Source organism: Vipera ursinii, assembly GCF_947247035.1.
Source record: "Vipera ursinii genome assembly, chromosome: 9".
Taxonomy (NCBI): Eukaryota; Metazoa; Chordata; class Lepidosauria; order Squamata; family Viperidae; genus Vipera; species Vipera ursinii.
In genome coordinates, this window is record NC_139523.1 from 25,546,175 (window position 1) to 25,565,993 (window position 19,819).

At 58.8% G+C, this 19,819-nt stretch overlaps 1 protein-coding gene across 1 annotated transcript in view; it reads left to right on the forward strand.

The window, feature by feature from the left end:
- SPTBN4 (spectrin beta, non-erythrocytic 4) overlaps positions 1 to 19,795 on the forward strand; it is a 33,074-nt gene extending 13,279 nt beyond the window's left edge. Inside the window, exons 18-37 of the mRNA XM_083369459.1 lie at positions 868 to 1,070; positions 2,272 to 2,362; positions 3,344 to 3,517; positions 6,581 to 6,844; positions 8,802 to 9,026; positions 9,345 to 9,434; positions 9,733 to 10,011; positions 10,362 to 10,492; positions 10,566 to 10,770; positions 11,059 to 11,436; positions 11,549 to 11,793; positions 11,896 to 12,034; positions 12,812 to 12,896; positions 13,236 to 13,432; positions 13,544 to 14,106; positions 14,434 to 14,503; positions 14,606 to 14,889; positions 16,189 to 16,362; positions 16,486 to 16,528; positions 16,618 to 19,795. Coding sequence (XP_083225585.1) covers positions 868 to 1,070; positions 2,272 to 2,362; positions 3,344 to 3,517; positions 6,581 to 6,844; positions 8,802 to 9,026; positions 9,345 to 9,434; positions 9,733 to 10,011; positions 10,362 to 10,492; positions 10,566 to 10,770; positions 11,059 to 11,436; positions 11,549 to 11,793; positions 11,896 to 12,034; positions 12,812 to 12,896; positions 13,236 to 13,432; positions 13,544 to 14,106; positions 14,434 to 14,503; positions 14,606 to 14,889; positions 16,189 to 16,362; positions 16,486 to 16,528; positions 16,618 to 16,779 — 4,002 coding nt within the window. The 3' untranslated portion in view covers positions 16,780 to 19,795. The remainder of the gene's footprint in view (positions 1 to 867; positions 1,071 to 2,271; positions 2,363 to 3,343; positions 3,518 to 6,580; positions 6,845 to 8,801; positions 9,027 to 9,344; positions 9,435 to 9,732; positions 10,012 to 10,361; positions 10,493 to 10,565; positions 10,771 to 11,058; positions 11,437 to 11,548; positions 11,794 to 11,895; positions 12,035 to 12,811; positions 12,897 to 13,235; positions 13,433 to 13,543; positions 14,107 to 14,433; positions 14,504 to 14,605; positions 14,890 to 16,188; positions 16,363 to 16,485; positions 16,529 to 16,617) is intronic.
- Positions 19,796 to 19,819: the final 24 nt, after the last annotated feature.

Sequence of the window (19,819 nt, forward strand, 5' to 3'; positions counted from 1 at the left end):
TTGATAAATTCGACTTCTGACAAGAGCCATGTAACCCGTATAGGAGCATTGCTGTTCAGGACAGGGTGGTCCCATGCTTTTCCTTTGGACAAAAATGCTGCACCGACTGGCTGGCTCCTTGGCCAATTTCAGAAGGCCAGCGGCTTCCCTAGGCAAATGCTTGGGGATATGTCCTTCAGTAAGATGGCTTGTTCAGGGAAGAGCAGGGTTTTCTGGGGGAAACAGGCAGCTGGATCCCCAGATGTTATCCTGTATTAGCAAAGGAAGCTGGAGTAAAGTGGGGGTATCCCTGCAGCCATTGGGGGGGTTTCCTTTCCTACCTACAGCTATTTCTTTCTGCTCGTGGGGGGAGCTGAAGGAGAGCTACCTGTGCCAGTGGAGAGAAGGTGTTTCGGATGCCTGCCCCACCCAGATAGGACTCCTGTCCCTATGTCTCAGTCATAAAATCCAATGCAAACGCCCCCCACCCCTTCGGTCCACAACCTCTGCTGTGCCCTGCCTGTTGTGTGTCTGTGCCAGGTGTGATGTGTTGTGCATTTTCTAGCTGGCTGCCTTGTAGTGTCATCCAGGGCATGCCCCCCTGCCTAAAGCTTTGCAGTATGCTAGCCTTAACCGCGATATGCTGCTTCTGTTTTTGTTTTCACGCAGGTTTATCCTGTGCATGGCATCCTGAGGCTTTGAAAAGCCTTCAAGTAATGCTTTGGGGGGGGGCTTAGCCTTGTGGATGATGCAGTTGGGGTCTCCTGGCCCCCTGGCCCGACTTCAGCAGTTCTTGCAGAAAGTCTCCGTAGAAGCAGCTCAACCAACTGAAGGGAATAGGAGGATTTTGACGGCCAAGGCCTCAGCCCCTCTTTGGCGTTGTTGCAGGAAGCCACACTGGGCCACACGGAGCTGCCCACAACAGTGGAAGGGGTGGAGAAGGCGATCAAGAAGCAGAAAGAGTTCATGACCACCATGGAGCTCCAGATGCAAAAGACCACCGTGGCTCTCAAGGCGGGCGAGAGCCTGATTCGGCAGGGCAACCTCTATAGTGAGAGGGTGAAGGACAAAATGGAGATCCTCCGGGCAAAGTAAGCAGGTGGTCAGCAGAACACCCCCTCCCAAATGCGAAACCCACAGGACCTGCCCAGAAGGTCTTCTGCTGAACAGAGTCCGGGTCAGAATCCCAGAGCGGATGCAAGCCATTCCCCGCCACTCTCCCTCTAACTATGCCCAGCCTTGCTGACTAGGATCAGGCAAACCCATGGCCAGCCTGTTGTGTAGGCTGCGCAATGAGGAGGGGGGTTGCAGGCAGCACCTCACAGCTTTTGCAACAGGGCCCCAAGCTGCTAGGTCTGAGGAAGGCATTGATCAAAGGGGAAAAGCTCCACCTGTGGGGCAGGGCACACTCTCAGACCCCAGAGAAATAAATGCCAGTTCCTCCCCATGCCTTCCCCCACCCAGTGCCTTGAGGAGCTGTGGTGGAGCTGTGGCCATTTGCAACCAGTTGGACGCTGCTGGTTGGGGAAGGCATCTCCCCATCTGCCGCGTCCCCACCTGCAGACCTGGTGGGTCTCAATCTCCCCAAGGTGACTGACTGGCTGCATTCCTCACAGCTCCCAGGCCTTGGGTCCAGGCAAGGAGCTAGGCCCACTAAGATAAAGGAGGGCTGGGGTCCGAAGGAACCGTCCATGCTGCAAAGGAATGCTTCTCCTCTTCCTCTGCCTTGGAAGCTTCTCTTTGCAGAAGGCCAAGTGCTAATTTATTTTGGTATCTTAAATGGTGTCAGATCCCAAATCTAGTCTCCTGCTCCAGATAGAAACAACTGTGCTTTTTTTAGCCCAAGTTGGAGGGACAGAGGTGGTGTCTCTTGGGGGGATTATTACCACCACTGTCATATATTTTTCCAATCAATATCACAGTCTTTGGACTTATGGTGATTTGGGTTCTTAAAGAGGATGAAGATGCTGCATTCTCTCGTGTGGCATTTTAGTAGGTTTGTGGAGGGGGAGTTACTACTAATTCAAATCCAGCTCATATTTGGCTGTTGGGAAGTTGATGGAGAGGGGCTTCCTGGAGCACAGAGAAATTTGGAGGAACACCTCCCTTGATGCAAAGGGGTCTGAAGCCTAGCCCTGCTCCACACCCCCTCACTAAGCAAAAAGCGGGCCTGGCTGGGTCAGATGCCAGGAAGGGCTAAAAGAGGGCAGGAAGGGGGCAGGGCTCCATGTGCCAGGCAGAATCCTCCTGGGGAGGAAGCTGACTAGATTGACCAGTTTGCTCCCCTTGCAGGAGCGGACAAAATGTCCAGCTGGCCAACACCTGGATGCTGCGCCTCAGTGACCACCTGGAGCTGCAGCGCTTCCTGCAAAGCTGCCATGAGGTATGGAACCTGGGGACTCCGGGGGGGGGGCTCTCTGTCCCCAAGAGGCCACAACAAACCAGGGACTTGAAGGTGGCAGACTTGGGGGACCTCTGCCCCAGTTATACCTCCCCAAAATACAGCTAGTCCTCTGGAGGGCTCTAGAAAGGACGCAGGGGAGTCTGTTCTGCTTTGTCCGGAGAAATCTGGCAGTGAAGGAACCCCCCCCCCTTTGCAAAAGGGTAGGGTAGTGCTTATTGTTTTGGGGGTTTTCATGAGGGAATATTTGGGCATGCAGCCTTAACCCTTGCACGTGTGTGCCTGCACACAAACCAACAGGATGAGCTGGCCCTTAGTAGTGGTGGGGGGAGGAATGAATAAAGCGGAAGGAGCCAAGGACCAGAGTGTTCACCCGCAGCCTTCCCGTCTCCCTTGCTAGCGAGAGGAACCCATCTCCCCCTTCCCTCCGCGGGCCCGGTGGGTATTTCATTCGCGGGGCGGTCTACCCCTATACCGTCCCCCCTCCTCCTTAGCACAGCTCCCGGTCTTCCCGCCCTCCTCTGCGGCGGCTGCCCGGCTTGAAGCCCCTGCGCTGCCCCTTCTTCAGGCCGAGGGGAGATGCTCCAAGCGAGGCGGGGGTCGCTTCGGTGCACCCGATTCCCCCCCCCCCGAGTTGCCCACCCGCCTCGGGCTGGCTGGAGGCTGGGATGAATGGGGGAGGAGGAACATGCGGTTTGAGCCTATCTCCCCCCACCCGAAAATCCTTCTCCGGGAGCGAAGCCCCCCCCTTTCGCGAACTCGGGATGAGCGGGCGGGTGAGCGACTCCGCGGCTCTGCCGCTGCAGCGCGCCGGCCGGGCTCGGAGCGTTGGGGACCGTGACGCGGCAAGGCCCGGGCTCAACTGCAGCCGCCGGGCGGAGGCGCCAACTGCGCAGGTAGGAGGGGGCGACGGGAGCCCGGGCTGAGCGCACCTCCCCGTCCGCCCGTCTCTCTCTCGCGCAGCTGGATGGCTGGGTGGCGGAGAAAGAGGCGCTGATGGCCGGCGAGGCGCCTCGTGACAAGGACGCGCCGCTATGGAAGCCGCCGCCGCCGCGGGCCCCCAAGCGATGGCTCCGGCACCGCGCCTTCACGGCCGAGCTGGCGCAGAATAAGGAGTGGCTGCGCAAGATCGAGAAGGTGGGTGCGAGAGGAGCGAGGCCGGGGTCTCGCCTGGCGGGGGAGGAGAGACCCCCTCGGCCCCGGCCGGGCGGCTGATGACGCAGGACGCGCTTCGAGCGTTGCGTGGCTTGGCTCAGGTGGGGAGGCCGGCCGATTCCCCTCCGCCCCCCGCACTGCGTCTTGGAGGGTGTTCCGGGGAAGCTGCCCAGATGTCCGGCGCCTCCCGATGGGGTCTGCTTTGCCTTGGCCCGGGAGCTTCGCGGGGATGCAAACGCCCCCCACCCCTTCGGTCCACAACCTCTGCTGTGCCCTGCCTGTTGTGTGTCTGTGCCAGATGTGATGTGTGGTGCCTGCTTCCCGGCTGGAAGGTTGGCTGACCTTCTGCAGCTGGGGAGCTTCTTCCGTTGGGGAGGGGGCCCGTAGCCCTGTCTATGAAGAAACTCAGGGAAGGCGTCTGGCAAGCAAGAAGGGGGCTGGGGCTCCCCTGGGAGTAGCAGGTGTGATGGAAGAGGCTTGGGGCTGAATCTGGCCCGAAGGGAGGTTGTTCTGGAAGCAGGCCGGCTGGCTTGGGCTTGGCGGGGGTTTGATCTTCATGATGGTACATCCCTGACTTGTCAGTTCTCCCCAAGAAGGGGCTCATTTGTGCCTGCTGGTAGCATGAAGAGTTGAGTTACGTGTGCTTGAAAAATGCTGTTTCCCAGGTAAGGGTGGACCCCTTGAGGGGAAGGAGTTTCATGGTGCCCAGATAGGTTTGGAGCTGCTGCTTGAAGTGCCCTGAATGCAGAGCAAGTGGCAGTGAATACGGGGCAGTCCCTGCCCCCTTGGGACTGCATGGTGTAGCCAGAGAAAAGGGTCCCTTCTGAATTTGGGCACCAGGTATTCTTGCCAGAGGGGTTGCACCCCCTTTCCTTCCGTCTGCATTCCTCTGAGGGGGTGAGCCCAGGGAACCCTGCCACAAAGCGGCTGATGCTGCAGGGATCTCAGGGCAGCAGGAAACCCTCTGGATGGCAGACCACTCGCTTTGCATGCCAAAAGTTGGGGCCATGCAGAAGGGCCCCAGGAAGCATTCCCGGCACCCCCTCCTCCTCTGTGAAGATCTTGGCAAGCCGAGTGGAGCAGGAAACCCCAAGCCAAGTGAGTAGAGGGAGGTCCATATTCTTGCAGGAGATTCCCTCGTGTCTGAGCCAAGTGCTGCTCCCGTGCCAGGTTTCAGGGGGCAGGGGGAGGCCTTGGCATTGGTTTTGTTCTAGGTATAATTGACAGAGAAGCAGTGGGTGGGTTAATCTTGCCTGCCTGCCTCCTGTACAAATCAGGCCAACCCATCAGTAAAGGTTCGGCAGGCAGGAGGGGGCTGGGGTATTATGTGCAGCCATTTGCCCTTAGGGATTGAGGATTGGCAGGAGCAACTGGCACATTTTCTCAGAAACTCCCTTGACAGCTGGGGGTGGGTGGGATTGTGTGTGCACCACATGAGAAACTCCCCTCAGCAGAGAAAGATGGAGGTTTATTCCCAAGAAAATAGAGCAAGGTAGAAGCCCTCCTGATACACCCCAAGGTCTGGGCCTGTAAGTGTTGCCAAGAGCCCCGAAGCACGTGTCTTGACCTTGTGGCCTGGCAGGGTGCTACTTGCCTGGGGTCCTGCAGGTGGTGCCCAGGGAGGCATCTGGCTGATGAAGCTACCCAGGTAGTTTGCTGCAGCATCCCAAGGCCTGCCCTGCAAGTCGCCCCCACCCACCCCTTGCAGGCAGGGAAGAAGGATGATGCACAGCTGCAGTGGGAGCTCTTGCCCTCCCTTTTGCTGCCCGCCCCCCACCTGACACAAGACAAGGCAGGAGGACTGTGGTGCCTTTGGCAGTGCCATGATACACACACACACACACACACACACACACACCGCCCAGGAAAACTCCCTGAGGAGGTATTGGGCCACGCATCAACAGGTGCACTAACCAATCTGCCTAAAGGGAGTAAGCATCTTGAACCCCAGTGGGTGGGAAGCTCTCCTGGGGGACCAGGGGAAGGGGTACTGGAAGGGAACCAGCAGAAAAAGGATTAGAGCAAAGGTGGTAGGAGGGTTGCCCCCCCCCCCATAACCCTAACACTCTCTGTGACTTTGGACAGATCAGTGGAGATGAAGGGAAGGTTGCTGAGCTGGTACAGTGCCTCCCCCCACCCCATTTCTCCCCTTCTGCTTTCATTGTGCATCCAATGACAGCAGCGGGGGGGGGGGCAAGAGAAGGGTGGCTCCTTGCTAGAGGAGCTGCCTCCTTTCCCCATCTCAGGAAGAGGGGCACAGGCAGTGCTGGCTGAAAACACAGCTGGGTCTGTGGAGCCATTCTCGGGGGCCCTTCAAAGCCTGGAGCCAAGGAGAGAGAGGGGAGAATTGTGCTCTCCAGGGCTGCAGGCAGCAGTTCTGGGGAACCTGCGTTTAAACTAAGCCCCCAGGATGGGAGGGCCTGGGTCTCCCTTGACAGATGGCAAAAGCTGCTCAGGTTGTCAGTGCTGGTGTGGCCAGCGCATCTAGTGACAGCCGCCCCCTGGCATTGGTGAGTCAGAGCGGATCACAGGGGCCAGGCCAGCTGGTGAAGATTCAGGGCCGCCGAGAGAGGTGTGTTTCGAGGCCTCGTGGCAGGGCGCAAACAAAGCGCTTTCAACACCAGGACTCAGGGGGAAGGCCAGAATCTCAGCAAGGAAGATCCAGCCATGTTTCTTAGGGCGGTAATAAGGTAAAGGCTCTTGCAATGGCTGCCCAGGATTTTTGCAGGCTGGACTGAGCCACCACTTAGGAAATAAGTTACTAACAAATTCCTCTCTTATTTTCTGGGTGCATTTCTGACATCCCTCCCCTTCATTTTCCGGCTTCCTCACAATCCCTCGCATTGACTGTGGCCCTGTAGAAGCTCAGGGAATGTTTTCAGGAATCCAGACTCCCAAGCTGTGCCGGAGGCCGTGACGAGAAGCCCAGGGAAGCCCCAAGGGCACACCGGGAGAGCCAGAGGCTTTGGGCCCAGCATCCAGGGCCGTTGGCAGAAGGTGTGGGGCACTGTGCCAGCTCTTTTCCTTTCCCTCTCTCGCCCCCAGGAGGGGCAGCGGCTGATCCAGGAGAAGCCAGAGCTGGCAGAAACAGTGAGGAAGAAGCTGGGGGAGATCCGGCAGTGTTGGGCAGAGCTGGAGTTGGCCACTCAGGTGAAGGCCCAGCAGCTTCTGGAAGCCACGCAGGCCGACCGGATAGTGCAGAGCTACACAGAGCTGGACAAGCAGCTTCTGCACATGGAAAGCCAACTGCAGGCGGTGGATGCTGGGCCGGACCTGGCCAGCGTGAACAGCAACCTCAAGAAGCTGCAGGTGGGTTGCAAGAGCTCCGCGAAGGGTCTTTGAGGTGAAGAGATTTGGGTGCTGTGGGGGTAGGCTTCCAAAGGCGTCTGGCTTTACGGCTCCAGCTGTGCGAAGGCCTTGCCAGTCTGGGCTTCTCCAAGACAGAATATTCGGGGGAGCAGCCCGGCTGAGACCTTTCCCAAGATAACTGGAATGCCTTTGGCTTCACAGGACAGCATTGAAAGAAAGTGTAACATGCTGCAAATTAAAAATAAAGCAGCAGGTGCCTCCTTGATTACCTGTTGCACCCAATCAGATTTGGTTGGTACTGGCGGATGACGGTTGCCTGGAGTAACCTTGGACAGTGTTGAGCCTGCCACCCACCCACCCACCCCCAGGAGACGAGAGCCTGTGGAGAGGCTGGAGTGCAAAGGGCTGCCTGCTTGGCTGGTCTATATACAGTGGTGACAGACTACTGTAGCTCAGGGTTGAAATGAGGAGTTCTTGCTGCTCTCTGAGCTGGGTGGTTTTCTTGCAGGTGTTTCGTTACCCAACTAGGTACCATCATCGGTGCTAGTATAGCACTAATGTCAGCCTAGCACTGATGACGTTACCTAGTTGGGTAATGAAACACCTGCAAGAAAACCACCCAGCTCAGAGAGCCCCAGGGGCTCCGCAGACTCCGGTGGGTTGCTCCTCCTCTGCTTTGTGGCCAGCCTTTTCCAGCAGTGGGGATTGCCAGTCCCTTGGGGGCAGGGTGCCTGGCCTGCTTTATGGGAAGAACTGAGGGCATTTCTGGCACACCCACCCTCTGATTCTCTTGACTAGTTGCTGCCGCCGCCGCCGCTGTGCTCCCTTTCCAAGGCTTTGGGAGAGGCCTTTTGGCATCCTTGCCACCCAGAGTGGACTTTGGGAAGAGAGTCACTGAGCAATTCTGTGGAGCTTAAAAGACCAGTGGAATACCAGTTGGGAAAAGTAGGCCATGGCCAACTGTTGGTCTCCACCGGGGCAAGAAGCTGCCCGTGGGAACTGGGGCCCTCTGGGGAGGCCGGAGGAAGCCCTTGGGACCAGCCAGGCCTTCACCAGACCCACTGTGGCTTCTCTTGCTGGTGCGCTGGAGGGGAGGAGTGAGGAGCTACAGAATGGGGGGAAGTCTGGGCTACTGGGGGCCTCTGCTGGAGCAGTCAGTCCAGATCAGACCTATTGCGGAGTTTTGCTTCCTCCTCCGAGAGGCAAGTTGTTGCAGGAGGAACCTGGAGGGACCACAGCCGATCAGATCAGGAAGAGCCCTCTGCCTCTGCCCTTCCATCTGCTCTGTGGGTCTTCCTGGGTCAGCTCCTTTGGAGGAGAAACCCCAGAGAAACTTTCCACCTGCTAAGAACTAGCTCTGTGGTCCATAACCTTCTCTTGAGATGCTTGCTCTCTTTTCCGCTTCTGGCTTGACGTTTCTTTGGTCCTTTTAGAGCAGGGACAGTCTATGTGAGAATCATGAGGGGTCGTTACAAGCCAGGCAATTTAGACAGGACAGCCCCCTCCTCTTCTTGGACGTGGGGACTCCCTCCTGTCTCCCTTCTGAGGCATCAGGTGTTACTGGTTGCATCCCTCAACCTCTACTCTGGAACGGGGGCACATTATTTGGAGAGGGGAATCTGGGCTGGAGCTGACCCTGGGCCCCTCCCACTCAGGCTGCAGGCAGAGCTCACTCGACGATGACCAGGTGACCAAGCCTTCAGGGCAAAGCCCAAACCTTCAGCAAAGGTGTCGGTTCCATCTTCTGTGCATTCCACCTGCTTGATGACGGGGAGGGGTGGGAGAGGGGAGGAGGGCATTAAGAGGGCCGAAGGCCTGAGCCATGAGCTCTTCCAGCAGCCAGTGTTTCCCAGAGGAGGACCCGGGGCTGCAGCAGAGCCCCTTGCCCAGATTCACACTTGGCAGGAGCCGGAGCATGTTCGTGGGTGCCACCCAGTGCCAGCCCTCTCTCTCGCAGACTCTGGAGACGCAAGTGGACGAGTGGTCCAAGGAGGTGGGGGAGCTGCAGACCCAGGTCGCTGCTCTGCCACTGGAGACAGCCAGCCAGGAGATGGTGGATGGCAAGCAGAACGCGGTGGGAGCACGGATTGTCCGCCTCATTGAGCCCCTCCGGGAGCGCCGGAGGATCCTGCTGGCCTCCAAGGAACTGCATCAGATCAGCCATGATCTGGAGGACGAGCTGGTAGGTGCTGGGCAGAGATGACGGCCGGACTGGCTTCAGGAGAGCTGATGGGATTTGCAGCCAGCCGGGACTCTGCGCCGTGCAGGACTCCTCTCTGACTGGGATGTCCAAGGACAGAAATCCATAGGGCGCCGAGTGGCTTATTTTTGCCCAACCAGTCAAAAAAAAAAGTAGCATGAAGGCCCTCCCGGCCAAAGGGCAGGCAAGAGAAGTGATGCATAGAAGAGCCCACACTGTCTGCACATTGTGGAGCTGCCAGTTGGCTACGTGGCTCACGTTGCTTTCAGGCTCTCAGTTTTGCCCTTGCTTTCCCTTTAGGTCTGGGTGCAGGACCGCCTCCCACTGGCCAGGCTGAAAGACCGTGGGAGCAACCTGCAGAATGTCCAGCAGCTGATCAAAAAGAACCAGGTGAGCAGGAGAGGGGGGGCCCTGTCCAGAGAGGGGCCTTGGGCAAAAGCCTGCTTGGCTCTGAAGCCAACCCAGAAAGTGGCATTGCTTTGGAGAGCGGAGCTGGCGTGGCTGAGCCTCGGTGCCAGCCCAAAGTCCCTTCCCCCATAACCCAAAGGGAGAGTCAGTGGTGGTGGCAAAGGATGGTCCTTAACCCCCCTCCCCATCCTCAAGGCTGGACCTGGCAGCCACGCTCCACTCTGGCTGGATGCTGAGTGAATTCCCCCTCTCTCCCCTCCCCCTAATGCTCTGACACCAGAACCTGCGCCGTGAGATACAGGTGCACAAACCCCGTGTAGATGAGCTGCTGGCGCGAGCCGGCAGCGTGGCTACCATCCAGAGCCCTGAGGTGGACACAGTGCGGCTTCTGTGGGAGAAGCTCTCCGGACTGTGGGGCATGCTCCAGGAGGAGACTGAGCAGCGGCAGCAGCTGCTGGATGCCACCTACCAAGTGGAGCAGTACTTCTTTGACGTGGGGGAAGTGGAAGCCTGGCTGAGCGAGCAGGAGCTCTTCATGATGACCGACGAGAAGGGCAAGGTGAGCCTCCCCTCTGCCCTGGCCGGGGGCTGCCTAGAGCAGGGGGGGGGGTCAACCAGCCACCGGAGGGGGTCTGCTGGCTGGGGAGCGGCTCCCCTTCCCAGGCTGTCCCCTGAGTCCTTGGGCAGCCAAAGCTGCCACTCTCCTCCTTGGACTGCTCTGGGGATCCTGTGCAGGCCTGGCCCTTCTGGCTTTTGGCTGCCTGGATCCAGAGTTGGCCAGGAGAGAGGCGCTTGGGGAAAGACGACTTCTCCAGCTGCAGATCCGAGGATGCCCACTTGCAGGATGGACCAGCAGGGCAAGAGGGGGTAAGGGGGCCCACACTCCCCTGCCTGAAACCCTTTTTCCAGGATGAGCAGAGCACGCTGCAGCTGCTGAAGAAGCATCTGATGGCCGAACAGACAGTGGAGAACTACGCGGAGACCATCGCCCAGCTGTCGCGGCAGTGCCGGTCCCTGCTGGAGTTGGGCCACGCAGACAGGTGGGGCCCTGCTCTCCCCACCCCTTGCCTACTCCCCCTGCCAGCCACGCTGACCAGCTTGTGTCTTTGCCAGCGAGCAGGTCAGCCGGAGGCAGTCCCAGGTGGACCGGCTCTACGTCTCCCTGAAGGACTTGGTGGAAGAGCGAAAGGCCAGCCTGGAGCAGCAGTACTGGCTCTACCAGCTCCACCGCGAGGTGGACGAGATGGAGCACTGGGTTGCTGAGAAGGAGGTGGTGGCTGGCTCACCCGAACTGGGACAGGACTTCGAGCATGTGACCGTGAGAAAGGGAAAATGGCCAACGGCCCGGAAGCGGGAGGGAGACCCTTCCCGGGGGATGGCAGCGCCCACCAAAACCTGGTTTCTTTAAGAAATGGGGCGCCTAGGAAATGCTCTCCAGCTCTGTGCCAGCTCCAGAGCCAAAGGGGAGGTAGGGGAATTAGCAACTGGCAAGGAAGAGGAAACATTGAGAACTGTATGTCCAGAATGCAGAAACAAGAAGGGTTTTGGCCACTGTTGCACAAGACACACCTGTGCGTCCACATCTCTCTCTCTTTGTTTTGCACAGTTGCTGCAGGAGAAGTTCACTGAGTTTGCCAGTGAGACAGGCACTATTGGCAATGAGCGGATCTTGGCCATCAACCAGATGGTGGATGAGCTGATTGAGTATGGGCACGCAGATGCTGCCACCATTGCCGAGTGGAAGGATGGGGTGAACGAGGCCTGGGCGGACTTGCTAGAGCTGATCGAGACCAGGGCACAGATGCTGGCTGCGTCCCACGAGCTGCACAAATTCTTCAATGACTGCAAGGATGTCCTGTCCCAAATTGAGGAGAAGAAGCAGCGTCTACCCGCGATTGCAGCCCGGGAGTGCAAGACCTCGGCTGGGACTCTGCAAAGGATGCTCAAGTCCTTTGAGCATGACGTCCAGGTGCTGGTGGCCCAGGTGAGTCGGAAGGGAATGGCGCTCAGGGAACGCTCACCCTGGGGGGCGAGCAAGCTGACTGGTAGGATAATATCTTCCTGTTCTGGGTGGGGGGGGCGGGAACGGACGGCAGGTACGGCAGCTGCAGGAGGTGGCAGCCCAACTGCAGACAGTGTATGCGGGTGAGAATGCCGACGCCATCGCCACCAAGGAGCAGGAGGTGATGCGTTCCTGGAAAGAGTTGTTGAGCTTGTGTGAAGATTGCCGGCTGCAGGTGACCACAACGGCCGATAAGATCCGCTTCCTGAACTTAGTGCGGGACCTCATTTCCTGGATGGACATCATCCTCTGCCAGATTGGTGCTGGCGAAAAGCCCAGGTACTGCCAAGGGTGGGAAGAGCGGCCCCGGCCTGCTGTCCTCTGAAGGAGCAGCGCCTCCTCATGGCCCTTCCACTCTCCCCACACCACCTCTGTCCGCAGGGATGTGTCCACCGTGGAGGTGCTGATGAGCGACCACCAAGGCCTGAAGGGTGAAATTGAGGCTCGCAGCAAGTCCATCTCCACCTGCGTTGACCTGGGCAAGACTCTGGTGCTGAACAGAAGCCCGGCCTCCGAGGAGGTGAGTCTCACGCGAGGCCCATTGCAGGGCGGAGGGCAGACTGGTGGGCCCACTGCGTGGGGGACTGGAGGACGCCCCATGTCTGGCACCTGGAGTGCTCAGGGGATTTAGCATGCAGGGCTCACTGGGTTGCTGAGGCTGGCAGTTCTGGAAGGACACCAATCGATTTGTCAGAGGGTTTCCCCAAATCCATCGCTGTATGCAGGTCTTTCATCTGCATGAGGAAACTCTGCAGGGAGGAAACAACTGGTGGAGCGGATCAGCTACTCTGGACTTGCTGAGGTTGAGTGGGGGGAACCTGGAGCCAGGGCCATTCTCTGTCGGGTGGGAGGGGGGAGATGTTGCTTGGTGTTCCCCTTCCAGAGCCTCCCACGAAACCTCTGGGGGAGCGAGAAGACTGTTGCTGATGGCGCTCCCCTGGCAGGATCCAGGAGCCAGAGAGCGTTCCTCTGCGCATGAGCAGACTGCCTTTGCTCTTGCTGATTTCAGCGGGAAGCAGATGTGAGCAGAGGTTCCTCCAGGGCTGCTGTGGAAAGCAGAGCAGACAGCTTCTGGGGCCGGCAGGCAGGCCAGCCTTCGGGTTTCCAGCTTTTGCCCTGCCCAACGCCAGAGAGAGCCGAGGATATTCTGTGTCTGGGGGCAGAGGGGCCTAGGCGAGTGCCCAGCTTCAGGCACTGAGCAAAGGCAGAGCTTTCCCAGACTGTGGCGGGGATCCTGGAAGGTTCAAAATTGCGCCCTCTCCCTCTCCCAGCCAGGCTTCTCTTGCTTGCAATGCAGATCAAGCTCCACCTGGAGAAGTTGAGGACCAAGAAGAAGGAGATGGTGGACAAGTGGGATCGGCACTGGGAGTGGCTGCAGCAAAGTAAGCCCGCTTGGCCCAGCCCTCCTCCCAGGGGTAGAGGCAGAGGGGGCAGTTGGGGCATGGGACCACAGGACGAGCAGTGGTGGCTGGAGCCGCAGCTTGGAGGGTGGCAGCAGGCGTCCTCGTGCTCAGTGGCCGCCTCTGGAGTGGCACATGCCCAACTGGCCCGAGAGAGAGAATGCTCAGTGCATGTGAACAAGGACGGCCCCTGCTGGATACCAGGTTGGGCTTTGTTCAGTTGCCCTACCTCTGGGCTTCCTGCCGCAGGCCGGGCAGAGCCAGGGGGCCGGGCACATCCAGAGGAGCCTTTGCTCAGGGCTGTCCCTCCCTCCTTGGCAGTGCTGGAGGTGCACCAGTTTGCCCAGGAGGCCGTTGTGGCGGATGCCTGGCTGACTGCCCAGGAGCCCCTGCTAAGGAGCCGAGAGCTGGGCAACAGCGTGGACGAGGTGGAGCAGCTCATCCGGCGCCACGAAGCCTTCCGGAAAGCTGCTGCCGCTTGGGAGGAGCGCTTCAGCTCCCTGAGACGTCTCACCACTGTAAGAGCCCAGACTCGGGGCCATTGCCCGGGGGGAGAGGGCAGGGCAGGCTCAGCGTGGTGGGCGCACAAGACACTTATTGGCCTCTCTCTTGTCTCGGCTACCCCTTAGATTGAGAAGCTGAAGGCCGAGCAAAGCAAGCAGCCACCCACCCCCCTCTTGGGCCGAAAGATCTTCCCGGATCCTGCTGAGCTGAGCAGCAAGGGTGCCTCCTTCCTGTGCCAGCCGCTCTTCGAGAAGGCCCACGCGCTGCTCAATGGACTGGAGCCGGAGCCCACTGAGGCCAAGGTGGCCTATGTCAGGCAGGAGCTGAAACCCGAGCGGCTGCAGCCCAAGATTGATCGCCTGCAAGAGGGCCAGGGGGCTGCAGTGGAAGCCAAAGCCCAGGAGAAAGCAAGCGAGGCCAGCGCGGCCGTGGAGGAAGCTCTCAGAGTGGGTACTTTGAGGCGAGCTCCTGGGTCCTTGCTAGAACAGGGGGAGGCCAAGGCAAGCCGGCCAGACAGGCACCGGGAGCGCCAGGAAGCTCGGCGATCGCTGGAGCATCATGAGTCCACCGAGCAGGATGCACCCCGGCACGAGCCAGCTGAGCGCAAGAGGGAGAGACGAGACCGGAGGGCAGAACGGCGGGAGTCCAGCGAGCAGGAAGCTCCACATGTGGACCCCAAAGCAGGCGGGTAGGTGCCGGTGCCTCAGACGGCAAGCGTGAGGCCCGCGCTTGCCCTTTTCCTTGTGCAGGACTCCCACATGGGGAAACTCTGCTCAAGGGCTTGCAGAGCCCTTTGGCTGCAATTTTAGTCAGGGGAAAGGTTAATCCAGTAATAAAAGACAGATGAACCGGCAGCTTTTCTGAGGTGGTGGGTCCTTTGGGAACTCAGAAGGAGAGCTGTGGTCAGGCCGAAGTGTGGCAGCCCCATCCTCCAAACCACCTGGTTCCTCCTCAGCCACGTGGCACTGCTGAGCTGGCTGCTGCCCGCTTCTGACTGATCCTCTCTTGTCCACAGCAAAGCCACCCTGGCTGACATTGTGGAGCAGCTTCAGGAGAAGGAATCGGGGGTGCTGGCCCCTGCCACGGTGAGTTCCCTTCCTTGGCCGGATGGGCCCCGGGAGCCCCCAGCACACAGCCTGCGGCTCCCTCCTTTCTTCACAGCTGTTGTGGGCCTTTCTCCCCTGCAGCCACGGGAAAGAGAGTCTCCTGCCCGCCTGCCCAACGGCCTCGATGTGCTCCCAGAGAGGACACCACGTCCAGACCGGCCCCGTGCCCGTGACAGACCGAAACCTCGCCGGAGGCCCCGTCCCAAAGACCCCAACACACCACCAGGCGAAGCCCGACGCTCACGCTCTGCCCCTGCCCAGAGCAGCACCCCACCCCCACCACCCCCGACACATACCGTCCAGCAGGAGGGCTACCTTCTCCGCAAGCTTGAGTTGGAGGGGCCAAGCAAGAAAGCCTCAAACAGGTGAGGCGGGGGGGGGCTTCCAGCAAGACTGCTGCTTGGGGAGAAGCGCAGTTCTGCAGCTGGATCTGATGCAGCAACAGCTGGCAGCTACCCTCACTCTGAGGGCCAAGAGGGTGGGCTGGTTATGGGGCCAGGGCATTTGGCTGGCCATGTACGGCAGGAGTTCGTTGTCCTGGAACATGGGGCTCTGGGGGGAGTGCAGCAGTCTGAGAATTCTGGGAATGGAAGTCCCCACATTTGAAGAATACAATTTCGGAGACACTGTTCCAAATGGTTTGGGAAAGGGGAACCTGAGGAAGCCATGAGAATAACAGCTGAGGTGAGAGGGACGGTAAGGATGAAGGAGCAGAAGAACAGGCTTGGGACCCTACTTGGGAGTGGAATTTCCATCCCTAACTGAAGCAGTTATTAAGTGAAAGATAATGTGGCCACACAGTTTAGCAATGGTGGTCTTGGTGAATACCTCAAGTTTCTCTTGCTTTGCACAAATGGCCTCCGCTTCAAGTCCCCCTGGCCAAGGTGAAGAGCCCCATTTTCTGCCATTTCCTTCCCCCAAGCTGACTTTCCTCTTCCCCTCCCCACTGACACCAGTTACCTCAAGCAGTCCTAGTCTGCTGCTGGCTGGAGGGCCCTGCATGCCCCATGCATCCCTGGCCCACACAAATCAGCTCCCAAGGGGGGAGCCATCCAGAGCGTGCTGCCCAGATGTCCCCGTAAGGGAAGGGGCCGGGGCCCCACTGCCATGCACCCCTCCTGTTTCCATGGTGGTCTGAGACTGCTGGAATGGGAAGGCCTGCCATGCCATGGGGCTTGGGGCTGGTTGGTACCAGTGAGCCCAGCAAAGGGCAAAGAAGACAGGTCAGCTGGGGACGGACGGGGGGGGGGGGCGGGGGGGGAAGCAATGAATGGAATGCAGCAGTCGCCCCTCTCAGCTGTGCAGGTGACCGAAGGCAGAGAGGGAGGGTGGGGGAGCTGAAGCAGAGGCAGTTGGTGCAGGCCAGGAGAAAGCACTCCTGGATGCAGGGATGGCCATAAATGCGAGTCACTTACCAAGAGCCCTAATTCTGACCCTGCAACTGGGGCTGCTGTAGGGTCGTAAGTAGGACTGGTGGTAAGTCCAATTTTCAGTGCCAGCCTGGAATGGGCCTCGGGACCACTTGTGCTGAGGGAGAGGAGGCTTCATGGGGAAGATTTCATGCCCTGGGACTGGATTAGAGCCGGTTTCTGATGTAAAGCCAGGTAGCTGCTGGGAGGATGGACGGATCCTGATAAAGCTTCTCCCCCCTCCCCTTCTGGTAGATCTTGGATCAACCTTTACTGCGTGCTCAGCAAAGGGGAGCTGGGCTTCTACAAGGACTCCAGGGGCCGGGAATCTGGGAGCACCCACAGCAACGAGCCTCTGCTGAGCCTGCAGAGTGGCGGCGCGGAGGTGGCCAATGACTACAAGAAGAAAAAGAATGTGCTGAAGATCAAGTGAGTTTCCTCCTGGGGGGGGAGGGGTGTCTGAGCCAAGGATGCAGACCTCGTGGAGGGACAGGCAGGGTTGCCAGGAGGGGACCAAAACTGCTCTCCTGTTGATGGGTTTCTCCCCTGCAGGACCAACGATGGGGTTGAATTCCTCCTGCAAGCCAAGGATGAGGTATGGTCTTTCTCCCCCCCCCCACCCCCAGGGCATGGTGGGACACCCCCCCCCCTCGCACAGACCTGTAAGGACCCTTCCCTCCCCAGGAGGACATGAAGACCTGGCTGACGGCTCTGAGTTCATCTATTGCGGAGCACGGGGAGATCACCCGCTGGGGCCAGGCGCTGCTCACCACCTCCTCCACAGATGAAGGCCTCCCCAAGCGGGACACTGACAGAAGGGCCAGCACCTCTGGCAGGAAGAAATGAGGCAGCTCCCCCCCCCCCGCCTCCGCCCTTGAGGCTAGGAAGGACAAGCAGGCAGGCCAACGCAGCCTTGGTGTGTGGAGACTTTGGAGTGGCTTAGGGACTGCCCCGCAGGAGCTCTGCCAAGGAGGAGGGATTGGTGGGGGTAACAACTTCTGTGAAGCAGATGCTAGACCTGTGTGGCTGGACAAAGAGCTTCTGCCTGCCCCATCTCTTCTGACTGCTAGGAGCTGAGAGGTGCCCTCAGCCTGGGGACAGTTTTGCCTTCCCTGTGAATGGCAACAGGAGACCAGGTGCCCCTGGACTGCCCCCACGTTTCCTTTTTTTCTGTCCTGGCAGCTGGACAGAAGGATCCAGTCCACGAGGTTCCTTTTGCTCCTCTGTTCAGTGGAGTTACTGCAGCTCCCCAGAAGGGTCCCACCGGCTGACGAGCGCTGAGCCCAGCCAGCAGGGAGGAAGCCAAACGATGGCAGAGGGGACTCTAGAGGCCGAGGAGCCACATGGAGGAGGAGTACCTCCTTCCAGCTTCACGTCTCTCAGAAATGGTGCTACTGTGGGTGCCAAGGACAGCCTGTAGGTGTGGTTCTCGGGGCTTGCTGCAGGCCCTTCTCTGCACGGGTCTCCTTACCCACTCCCCCCCCCCCCGCATTCAGCTCATAAGGGTCACTCACGCAAGAGAATATCGCACCCACACTGCCCTGGAGGAACAAGATGCTCTTCTGGGTTCAGCTGCCGCCTTCAGCCTGCCTTGGAGAAACTTTCACATCTGCTCCCCAGCCGATTGCCTTTGCCTCCCCCCCTTTCAAAGATGTGCTTGGACGCATACTGGGTAAACCTCTGGGATAAAGCCCACAGAGATGGCCAGGAGGGGTTGAGGGGCAGAAGCTCTTCCAAATGACCCTCCAGAATTTCAGCCAGCATTTCCGAGAAGTCTCCCATTTGCTTGTCAACCGCCCCTTGAGCACCGTGCTTGGCTCCTGGATCTTCCTGCTTTCCAGGATGAAAAAGGCCAAAGCGGAGAGTAGGAAGCTGCCCAAATGTGTGAAGGCCCCTTGTCCTTGTGAACAAGCCATAGTCGCATCCCCGCTCTTGCTATGAGGGAGGGGCTCACCCAGATGTATTTATATGCAATAACACAACGGGAGGCCAGAGACTGACCAGCCAGCCTCAGCATAGCCCCTCCCAGCTGAGCAGTGAGAGCTTGCATGGGACCAACCGGACCTTGACTCTAAAGCCCGCCTCTGACCCTGAGTGTCTGGAGGGCTGCCCCGGTTCCTGACCCCTACAGTCCCATTCATCTGCCCATGCAGCAAGGGTGTGGGTGGGGGCTGCCTAGAAGCAGGAATGCCTCTCCCGCTGGCCACGGAATCATGCATGCAGTCCCTTTCTCTGCCTAGCCCCAAATGTGCCCCATGCTTGAAGAAGCAGCGTGTAAGGAAGAGCTCAGTGGCCCTGGGCCTCTGGAAGGAATGGTGCCAGGTGCAGGGAGCCATGGGGAAACTGCACCACGTTCAGTAGCTCTACTTGGAAACTGTACTTCCTTTCATGACATGTTAATGTGGATGTACGGCTACAATCTATAGGATGCAAAAATAACTAGGGGATTTGAAATTAAATGTGTGCTGAGCCCAGAAGAAACCAGTTTAGCTGCTGTGTGGCTCAGTCATCTTTTCCCAAGGCACTTTTCTCCCTTGGGAGCATGCTTTGTCAGCCAGGGCCACGGGGCTAGTTGATCAGTTATTGCTTCCTGTGGTTGGGTAACACCCTCAGCCTGAGTTGGGGCCAAATTCAGCCTCCTCTGGGCCTGATGTTGTTTCCACAGCGCCCTGCCCTGGATAGAGTTGGTGCAGCTCGTGTCCATCTTCTCTGGGAGCTTCCCTGGTTCAGAATTGTAACTGCTTTTTTGTTTAGTATAAAGAAGGATCAATCAAAATTTGAACAATTTGGGGTCACGTATTTTCTCTAATTGTAAATTTGAAGACATGGTTTTTCAAAGGCTAATTTGTAAAGTCACATGAGATCAAAAGGTGGGTTCCTCCACACACTCCAACAGCCTAATATTCGCAGTCATTTTGCAAAGGTGCCCTTGGCACATGCTCACCTGACGCCCAGGCACGGTTCAGCTGAAGTGTCCACAGAGCAGCTCATCTTCGTTGGATCCCTTTCACGGAAACGATGCGACTCTTCAGCAGGCTCCAGCAATGGGGAAATGCACCAATAAAGGGAAACAGTGTGGTCCCAGAGCCGGTTGAGCTGGAGTGGAACCCCACTCCTTGTGAGACCGTGTTGGGGGGGAGTGTATCTTATTTCCAGCCCACCTGAAGGCCAATTGCAGAACCTGGCACAGTGTTTCCAGGTGCTGCCGCTTTCTAAAACTTGGTCAGCTGTTTCTTTGTGCCTCTCCCGGGAGGCGTCTGGCCAGATCCGCTGAGCTTGGGCTCCCCAGTCTATCTCAGGTCCCTGGCCTGCCTAGATTGCGTCACGCGAGTCAACTATTAGCATTTGTCCTGTAGACACGAATGGGGGATCCACGCGGGCAATAGCTCCGACAAAGCAGGGTTCACCTGCTGCTAGGGAGCAACGGGCTTCCTTTAGTTAGCGTTTAACGTGTGAAATTCGTCCGCGGGCTTGATGAGCAGGTGCCCTCTGGAAGCGGAAAGGCCGCGCTTGTCGCTCCGAGGCCACTGGCGGGACGAAGTCTGCAAAAAATAACCGAGCAGGAGTCAAAGGGGAGTCGCGACCTTTCGCGCCCGGCCAGCGGCCGCTTCTGAAAGGCTTTCCCGTCCTCGGGGCGGAATTCATCCCCCGCAACGAGGCTAGCTTTGCGTTTCTCGAGGCCCCCCGACCATCCCGCCTGAGCTGGAGTGGGGACCACCGCTTGCTCCCCCAGAAGCCCCTCCGCAGGCAGATGCCGGGAGCAGCCCCGCCGGCGGGGAGGGGGAGGGGCGCGCGGCTTCCAAAACCCGCCAGCCTCTCCGGCAGCCGCAGCGCCGCCGAAGCCCAGGGAGGCGGCGGGACTACGACGCCCATCGGCCCTCGGGAA